Source organism: Atta cephalotes (assembly GCF_000143395.1).
Source record: "Atta cephalotes unplaced genomic scaffold scaffold00006, whole genome shotgun sequence".
NCBI lineage: Eukaryota > Metazoa > Arthropoda > Insecta > Hymenoptera > Formicidae > Atta > Atta cephalotes.
The window spans coordinates 5368987-5379739 of record NW_012130070.1 but is presented as its reverse complement, the minus strand read 5'-3'; the positions used below and the strand labels follow the sequence as shown (position 1 = coordinate 5379739).

At 30.8% G+C, this 10753-nt stretch overlaps 1 protein-coding gene across 1 annotated transcript in view; it reads right to left on the bottom strand.

Annotated features, from left to right (window-relative positions):
* Positions 1-1092: 1092 nt before the first annotated feature.
* LOC105626742 overlaps positions 1093-10753 on the bottom strand; it is a 15082-nt gene continuing 5421 nt past the window's right edge. The window contains exons 3-9 of the mRNA XM_012208035.1: positions 6157-6331; positions 3390-3507; positions 2995-3248; positions 2236-2526; positions 1901-2128; positions 1526-1666; positions 1093-1229 (exon numbers count right to left, since the gene is read on the bottom strand). Of these exons, the coding sequence (XP_012063425.1) occupies positions 1093-1229; positions 1526-1666; positions 1901-2128; positions 2236-2526; positions 2995-3248; positions 3390-3507; positions 6157-6331 (1344 nt within the window). The remainder of the gene's footprint in view (positions 1230-1525; positions 1667-1900; positions 2129-2235; positions 2527-2994; positions 3249-3389; positions 3508-6156; positions 6332-10753) is intronic.

The window sequence follows — 10753 nt, the reverse complement described above, 5'->3', positions numbered from 1 at the left end:
TATTATTTTCCTCAATGATTCTCAGTTTACACAAATATCGCTACTAATAAAATTACAAAATTACAATAAAGTGACTTATCAAGAGATATTAATACGAAAATAATGGCAAAGAAAGATTTATGCAATTATACTTACACAATTTATTTAATTTAATTTATTATAGATAATTATTTAAAATTGTTTACAAATAAAATAAGTAATGCTAACGTTATTTTTCTAGGATGCACATATTGTTTGTTTTAAATATTTTTATTCTTCGATTTCAATTTCGGTGCACAAAACTCATTAAGTGTATTTCCTCTTATGATAACAAATTTTGTTGATTATATTATCATTTACGTACATATCATTAATGATACATTTGAAAACTTATATTATCGCAGGATATGTTTTTATACGCTTGGAAAAACAATTCTATTTCTTTGCAGGATGTGATTACCACGGGACTGATTATTTAATATAATTCATAATAAAATAATATTAATATTACAGGCGCTGTTCTGCCAGCAACAATAAATAAATACGAAAAGATCGCTTAACTGGAATAAATAAACAATAAATTTATTTGCACAACGGTAATTTATACCGTAAATTACGTCAACACTAACGACGCTGCTAGATTTATGCCGGGCAGTTTATTTTCGCATCTATTTATTTGCAAACAGGTAATTCCGTTCCGCAGGCTGTATAAATGTTTAATATCATTTGGATAATAACAGTTTTCCACCTAATTGCGCATTTGTGCGCAATCATAATCGAGTGCATTTGCCTCCAGTTTGACATCATTCTGTCGACATTACAAAATAGTTTATTCAAAAGGAGCTGTTGCTCCGTTAATTAAATTCTACTGTCGGTCATTGACAGTACTCGAATGACTTGTTCCGTCTTGTGCCACTCAATTGCAGTCACGTTCAGCCTTGCACATTTATTGGTTCTGCGTAAGGTCAGAAACCAGTTAGATCGACTTTTTATCGATCATTGACAGGTCGCCTAAAAACGTTTCAAGGTCCTTTTATTGTGACGCATTATTGAACTATATAACTAAAGATGCGAATATAGATTGGACCGGATAAATGAAAATGCATTCCTCCATCACAAATCCTTGCGATCCGAAGGAGTGGTCTGCATTGGTATTTCGTCGTACAAGTGCTCCGTGTTATGGTCCATATTTGTCTGCAGACGTATCAGAGTTGCTGATGGTCGGTCGTAATGACTATCTTGTAACAGATCTGAGAGATTCGCAATAAAAGAATTCTGTTAAACATCTTAAAAATAGTATAGGTAAAAAAGTGTTTATGATTTATTCAAAGTAACAAATGTGATTGAACAACCGCAATCTTTTGAATTTCAACTCTTAATTAAATGCAAAATAAAATTTACGTTACATATAAATTGTTTTTAACAATTGCTGCTAGCGATTATTTATAGATTTTTTTTTAAATTAACTTGAAGATTATTTTCCTTTATAATTATTACTAGTGTATCTCATATATACGTCAAATTTATTAAAAGAGTGGAAACTTACCGCGAAAATTACCAGAAATTCGAAGACCGATTGTAGCGGCGCCGTTGGCGTAAGTATTCAGCGATTCAATGCCATCAACTGTCAGTATCGTTTCCGGTTCTGCATTAATGGCGAATACCGGATTCGTACAAATCGGGGGTGCTGAAATCACAAAGGTATCGGAGAATATAATACACAACTATCTTGTGCTGATGGCAGATTAGTGATGAGCAGAAAAAATTCAACATCGCACGATCGGCGAGATAACTTTTTCACTGGTTATGGCGGTCAAGACTCTTTCAAACAATTACGGCCAGGCTTATCGGGGTCAAGGACATGTGGATTTCACTGGTAATCTAGGAGAGAATGTTGCTGTTAGGTGAACGTATAACTTACAAGGCAGAGTGGCGTTTACCACCGACATCCTTCCGTTGTTCACGCTCTTGCGTTCTGGGCTTTTGGTCTTCTCGTCATCATAGACAGCAAGACGAATGGTCTCGAATAATTTGGAACGCATGTGAAGGACCATAACCACCGCGAGCGAGGTGAGACCGAGAGAGACGATCGCAGCGATGACGATTAGAGCGATGTCTAACGAGATTGGCGTTGATGTCTGAATATCGTCTGTCGCAATAGAAATGTTTTATTAGAGATCGAACAGCCGAGCACTGTAGTATAAAAACAACAACGAAAATTTTAGTATGCATTTTTGAAATATCTTAAGATAGTACCTTTGTGAATAGTTTTTACATAATCGACATTTGGCACATTGATGCTTTTGTCACTTTGGACATGTCTGAGAAGAACGTCTTTCGCGAACTTTTGCCTATCCTTTTCAATGTCCCTTGTACGTTCAGGAACGGAGACTAAAACGATCACAGGACGAGCAGTGGTGGAAGGATTCTTTATTTGCATTTCGTTTACCGAGACTTCTACTCCCTGAGGAGGGGCCATGATTGAAGCTGTTGCCGGACTCGTTGTTTCCGGAATGTAATTGGTGTCATTCCAACTCTTATTGATACCTGCGATTGAAACTAAATATTACAAATGTTATTATATTTAATAATTATAATTATGCTTGATTAAAATGATCTATTACTGCCGTGAAAAACAAGTGCGTCATATTGTCGATGTAAAAGTTCAAATCGAGCTAAACTTCTTTGAACTTCTTCAAAAAATTGTCGACTTCATAGCATCAGTTTCTATAGAGAAGTTCAGCTCGAAAATCAAAATTAAGCTTAAAGTTCGATAACCTAACCCTTTTTTGTGACCTAACTTTAATGTGATCGATTATATTTATACTTTTCATATGAAAACGTACGAGAAACTTGCTTTCCCTAATTTTTAATCGGCTATTTTTGCTTGAATTCGCCTTTCGAGGCGAATCTCCAATATTTGAAAATTCATTTCTTCATCTTCCGAAAAATAGTTGCGCAACTCTAAAGTCTAAAAATTTTCTTAGATTGACGAAAACTTTTCTTCATATTTACCTTTCTGACGTTCGGTGGTTTCACGTGGCACAGAGACAATCTCCGTATGCTCCGTATTACTAATTCCTGATGTTTGTGGTAGCCGGTCGATAGTAGAGCTCTGCAAATAAGCGGGCGACGTTTGCTCGACCGAAGAGACATCGTCGTCAATGCAGCTTCCGGTTACGGCATCGCAGCCATTATCCCAGTTTTGACATGTGCATTTGTTTGCACAACTTGGGCCCCATTGGCCAATTGCGCAATGCTCCTCGCATCTGCAAAAGGAAGAATATAATTTTTATAGTATCACTTGATTTAATGTGCTAAACGAACACATCCTCGAGCTACTTATTGTTATTCGATAAACATTGGTATTTTTGGAACAATCATGATCATTGATATTTTTCAACACTCACTGAGGTCCTTGTCGTCCTGGAGAACAATGACAAGTGCCGTTTACAGAATCGCAGATACTACTCTCACCGCAATCGCATACTTTTGTACATTGTAGACCCCAAAATCCCAATGGGCATGCTAGAATAAATTAGTATATTAGTATATGTATATTTAATTTTAAATTAAATTAAATTATATGCATATATTACATATGCAAGAGAGATGTTACATGATGATTTGTTATTGTACAAATTGAAAAACTATTTTCTTATGTAGATTGAAATAGAACATTTTCTATAAATAATATAGAATGCGAAATGATTATTCATATACAAATTGTTCATTTTGCTTGGCCATTGAAATCACCGAATTTTATTATTTTACGTAGAATCTCTATCATATTAATACATTTTTATCATAATAATTAGTAATTTAAAAAATCTAATGTCAAAAATGTGAAAACTGTGCAAAATGCCTTAGTCTCTCCTACATTATAAATATGCGAATAAAAAAGTTTTTATTTTAATGATTAAAATAAAAACTTCTTGCCTTTTCATGTTTTGACTGTCAACTATCCATGAATTAAAATTTAATCTATAATGTTAACGTATTTCATAGATAGTTGACAATCAAAACAAGAAAAGACAATTTCTACATAAAAGGCTATATTAAACGTTCCGTAATACATGTAAGTGAAATTAATAAGTTTGTAAGAGCTGGATTGTAGATCATATCTTCAAAATGTTTAAGGTGAACGTTTGTCATACAACGTAAATGTCTCTTATAAAGCATTGACGTCGTGATTGCGTTATGTGAACGTCGGACGCGTTGTATCTGATCAACTGTACGCCGCCCACGACCTTCTCGAACGTTCACGGGAAAGTAGCGGCTTCGTAACTTCCGGGCTTCCGCAACTTTCGAAGCATTCCCCGATCGTATTGACGCAACAGTTGCGTGCAATCTGCGATTTCTGCTTGTTTGACAACGATAAGTTACTCTATGATTTATTTTCATCAACTCTATAAATGTGTTTTTAGAAAAAAAAATTGTAAAGGAGAAAGAATAAATAAAATTTTAGGGGATTTAATTGTGTTAAATGCTACAAAAATTTCATTAAACTTAATAGGTCCGAATATTAAATGATGAGAAAATTATAATTAAAGTTATTAATAATGAAAAAGCAAATATCGTTTCCTTATTTTAAAAGTAATACAATTTGAAAAATTTTTGAAGATTTTTAGGAAAAACTATTTTTCAATTTAACAGAAAATTATTGACTAATTAAATAATATAGATAAAAAGAAAATATTTTTTTTTAGTTATGCTTCTGATATCCTACAAAATTATAACAAATTAGGAATAATTTATCAAAAGTAACATAATTCAAAATATCATCAAATGACTAAATGACTAAATTTAAAATAAAATAATTTCTTCTTCAAACTTCGATCATTAAAACTGTTTTAACTTTAAATATTCTTTGTAGAATTTCCTTTTTATTTACGACATAATTCAAAACGAGTTACTCTCTTGAAAATATTAATAACTTTAGAACGCATAAATGCTATTTGGCGAATGGACTGTGAAGACTAGTTTACTTTTGCTGATTAAGAATAATTTTTACTCCTAACTTATATAATAATAATTCGAAATTAACATTTTTTAATTGTATTATTTTTAAAGTAAAGGAATGATATTTTTTTATGTGCCATATAATCAAAGACTGTCACATAATCTAATTTTTAATAACTTTTATTACGTCGTTATTTTACAACAACTGTGATTATGCCACGATGCCTTTGCAGAGGCACGTGTGGGTTAACATCAGTTTTAACGAGATGCGTTGTACAAATTACATGAGAAATCCCACTCATTATTATGATTCGTGTGGAAGTACTATCTACTGGAAACAGTCATTTCACACGCGCGTGGAAGGTCGGTCCATTTCATGGAGCGTGAAATTTCTCATTGCATTTTGCTATCCGTTTCGGATCTGTCCGCTCTCAATTTCGTTTCACAATCGCCGTGCGACGCATCATTTATTTTCTTAATTTTAGCTCTTATTCATCGGATTGAAATTATTGCAAAATTAGCAGAATTATACAGTTTAATTAATTATTTAACAGATCTTCAAAGTTTTTAAAAGTTTTAATTTAGTCGATTTTGCATTTTATATTCATTTCTGTTGTCTTGATTTAAATATATTTTTATTTTAATATCGTAGCAATTTATCAACATACAATTGTAAACATTATTCAGTCCAGTTCAATAAATAAAAGATGTTGCAAGTCATTAGCCAAAGAATTCATTTCAATGACCTTTTAAAATGCTTTTGGATCATTCTTTGGGTCATTCTGATGTTCGTGTTGATATTATATAAATATATCTATCATCTTAAATAGCCACGACGCGCAAATTTAATTGCTATATTATAATAAGTTGCTATATTGAAATATATGTGGATTTTTAAGATAGTAAACTTGGTATTAAAAAAATATCAATAAATCTTACAAATATAACGAAAAATATTTTAGCTTCTTATTTTTCAGAATGAAATTTTTTTGAAACGCGTTATTTATAAACTAAAATAATTATGATAATTAATATACATTAAATTCGAAAAGCATAAAAGTCTTAAGAATCATCTCAATTATGTAAAAATTTCAAAATTACAAGTTTAAGTCACCAATGATAAGTATCCGTTAGAAGTACATTAGCACATCGATTAGATATTTAATGAGAGAAGAGAGAAACGCCTAATAACTATTGATTTCATTTTAAACTTACTATGAGCACAGTCATCTCCATAATATCCAGGATTGCAACGGCATTCGTTCGGTGCGACGCACACACCTACCACACATTTTTCGCAAAACGGTAAACAGCTCGCATCCATTTCCGCATCGCCGTGAATTTTGTATCCTTCGCAGCATTCCTTCAGAGTCCTCGATTTTTCCTCCGCCTACAATACATATTTTTAAATACATTTATATTTTAATTGATCTATTGAGATGTCACGTAAAAAGAATACTTTTAATTGCAGCAATCTTGTTAGGAGAGCGATTTGAATAATCGCTAATGCTTCTCTGACATTGATATATAATAAATGTTAAATAATTGAATGGCAATCTGACATAAATATTATTAATGAGATCAATCAAGTATGACATTAGAAAGAGAGGCTATATTGTTCTGGTGTTTTTTTTCTTCGTTTTGAAAACGATTTCACCGACGAAGAATTCTAAAGATAAGACATTATATCTCTAAGACACGAGATTTCGATCATCGGCGAGAGTAAAAGTGAGAATGATTGGAATGCAGAGAGGGCATGCGATGGTAGACGAAGGGAGATCATAATGAGAAACAAGATGAGGAACATACGCGTGCACGACTTTCTGTTCGCAACATTGAATTGACCGATTAAACATGTAAAAATACCACAGATATAATAGCAAATAAAAATTAATGTATGCAAATACGCGTATTGAAAAAATAGTAGCCAATTTAATTTTAATTATTCTTATAAGAAATGAATTTACTTGTTCCTTTTTTATTTAGTGTAACGTTTGAGTTAGCACATAATACATAAATATATACGTTTCGTCGTTAAGATTTTTTTTATAAACTTATTTATTTTAACATATTTCTCTATTAACAATTGATTATTTACTTTCCAAACGTTATTATATAATTTTTGGAAGAAACATTGGCTTCCATTGAACATTGAGAGTATCAAAGAGACTAGAACAATAAGAAATTTATTGTAAAAGATATGTGCACATGAAAACTGCGTTCGCTGCAATAAAATATTATTATTAGGTCAAAAATATCCTTTTCTTCTTTACGAACGTTATTACATTTTATCTCTGTTCATTGCTTCTGCGATCGTATTATGTGATTTTCGTTTTAAACATAGATGGACCAATATGACGCTCAATCTCTTCTCTCCTTTTCTGCTTGCAGAACGAAATCTGATTTGAGTGCACCTTTAATGAGTATTATTATGTAAATTCTGTATCTTCAGTTTTTTGACAGGACATTTTGATATGCCTTTAGAAAGATAACGACTTATATATACTATAATAAATAAAATGAATATCGTATAAAATGAATTATACACAAATTGATTAATGTACATATAATAGTTGAACACTCTCTTTTGCTTTCACTCATAAAGGTTTTTCTATCTTGATGTATATAATCTTGATGTTACAAAATTATTCTCGCGCTTTTAATTCGTTTTTCAAGATTTTCTGTAATATTGGAAATGATCTTTTATATAAAGCTATATAAAATATATATTTAGTTCATATAATAAATCATTAATCACAATAGTTAATTGAAAAATGTCAATTTAATTAATTTAATTAACAATTAAATAATTTAATTAATTTTCGGAAACAGTCTAAAGATTTAATTTAAAAAAATTAAACTTATTTTAAAGAGAATTAACATTTAAACTGTTTCTCATTAAATCATATATTGACTCATGCGGAAGTATACGTTTTTATATCTAATATTTAACGTATTTATATATTTAACGTTGAACAGACCAGTAATTTCTATATACGTAAAACTCCTATATACTGTAAAGTCATTAAGTTAATTGATGAACATGTTCTGTGTCTCGTCATAAATCATTTGGAATTGTAGATCTTTACGGCGAGAGCTACCAGATGCACTGGAAACTGACGTCAAAGTTTTTTTTGTTCCTACTAAACGCCGTAACTGACATGATTAATTCCCATAGCAAACCTTTCGCTTGCGTAAGGAGACTCTCTTTCACAAAGAGGAAAGATAAGTTATTGATTGTAATATTACGTTCAAATATAATCATACTGATGGGCCATGATATACTGTATATGCGTTTTAATCGACATTATCAATTTCAGAAATCTTATGATGCCTGATAGCGTCACCTCGATAGTATCTGCATGACCCTGTTGTTCTATCATAGAACATGTAGATTTATAATTGCAATAGAATATTATCCGCAAATGCGTATATATATGTTGGAATTCCGTAATAATTTCAAAGTAATTTCAAAGTAATAGTTTCGTAAGAATGTATTAAATCGATTATAATTATAATTGTATTAAAAATAAGTATCCATAATTAAATTATGAATGTCATATATAATATTATTTAGCTGTAGGTTACATAATTTATTGCTAATTTTGTAACGATTTATTCTGTAAATATCTGTATATATTCCAAGCATTTTAGATTAACATAGTAAAGTATTTCTAAAATTTTTTACTTATGTGATATGCTCCTGTTTATTTTTACCCTTTTTAATTAATATGATATCCTTTATAGCACGGAAAAATCGTACTCTCTTTTTCTCTCTCTTTATATATACGTTATTACTCAAAAGTTATGCAATTCAGACGTTTTCTAGCATAATAGAAAACGCTAAGTGACCTCGACTTGTTCAACAGTAATTTTCGCTCATTATACAATATTATCTTGTTTGCATTTTTTGTTCAATGTTTCCCTTTTTTTAATTCGGACGTCAATTGACATTGCTATTATAAATGTCAATTACGTCATATGTATCAGTGTGTCTTGTTGTTACTGAATATTACTAACAACAAATTTTTAACTTGATTGCATACAAACGATCCTTTATCATTGCGTTACGTTTAATACGTTTTCTCTGAGAAGTTAACGACTTCGCTTCTCGCGCGGCCACTTTATTCGTCCATAATTCTCTGCGATCGGTAGTTAACGGCATATTACGTTTTAGCTTCATTCCCCTCTAATAACTTCTCTACTCGAAGCAAAACGGCTTCTCTTGTTTCTTAATGACGAAAAAAAATAGAAGAAAATGTCTCGCATTCACTGATGTTGATCATTTCCAAATACAAGGTAGCGTTACACTTTTGCATTAAAAGAGGCCTGTTCTTTTTAGTTGAATTCTTTGCAATGTTTATCTTTTCTCTTGCTTTCTCCAACGTGGAAATAAAAGGAGGAAAGATAAATTGTAAAATCAGCTGAAAAAAAGAATAAATCTAACATTTGCATGTTCAGCTTCCATGTTCCAAGAATACACTTGGCAATTAGCGAGGTAAACGATTACCTTCGCATAACGGCACCTACGCTGGAATTCGCGTTGCCGCTGTTGAGTCACTTTTACGTGAGCATTGCGTTATCAACTGCACAGTTTCTTACGTAGTCAATGCGAGTACATGCGACGACGATGTTTCGTATGCTAACAAGCTAAACCTTTGATCGCGCGACGAGGCGAATTTATAAGGTATGTACGATCCGACGAGTAGATTCATGGCTTCGATAAACGCCATTGGCGAAGCTTCGATGAAAGCTGTAATTGTTTTGCATCATAGCACTACCTCGTATGCCATCATCGTATACAGATCGTATTGCGATAATACGATAGTTGCCTCGCAAAGCTCTAAGTAGGTCGATAGTAAATATATAACAAGCAGGTGATTCTATTAACGATAGATCTCGAGTAATTAACGCGAATTGTTGATGAAAATTATAGAAACTGTAATAAATTGATTATACGCGTGTTATGCGGATAAATTGTCACCCTTTAAAAGGTAACCTTTGAATGAAAATGAGAATATGTTCTTTTTATTTTCAATTTTAATTAATTGGCTTTGTAAAAAATCTTGCATTTTAGATTTTTTAATAATATTATATAGAACTTTGTGCAATGCAATAACAAATTCTATAATAATATAAAAGAGATAATATTTTTTTCACATAAAGAAATCGGCAATTTTGTTAATTATATTATATTATATAATTAATTATTATCATTAATTATTATCGTAATTAATTAATTATTTATTTTATTTTTGAATTCAGTTTAGATTTTTAAAAAATTGGATCTGCAAAATGCATATTAAAAAGTCTTGCATTTTAGATTTTTAATTATATTATATAAGGAAACCTTTTACCTTATATAATATAATAAAAAATTTTATAACAATAGAAAAGAAATAACATTCTTTCACATGAAGAAATCTATCGGCAATTTTGCTAATTATATTGTATTATATAATTTATAATCATCATTATTTTTATCATAATTAATTAATTATTTATTTTATTTTTGAATTCAGATTTAAAAAAAATGAATTTGCTAAATGTGGCAATTATTATTACTTATATGCAAAGATCGTTCTTTAAAAAAAACCTTTTATTTAACAAAGATAAGTATCTCTTCAAGATAAAAAAAGACTTTCGAAACGATAATTATAACAGCGTACGTGATGCATAATGTCGATATAATGATGAAATATCCTTTTTTTCTTCATAGGCTGTATTAAGTAAGTTCATTGTCCATATAATAAACCATGCAAAATGCCTCATATATATATATATATATATATATATATATATGTGTGTGTGT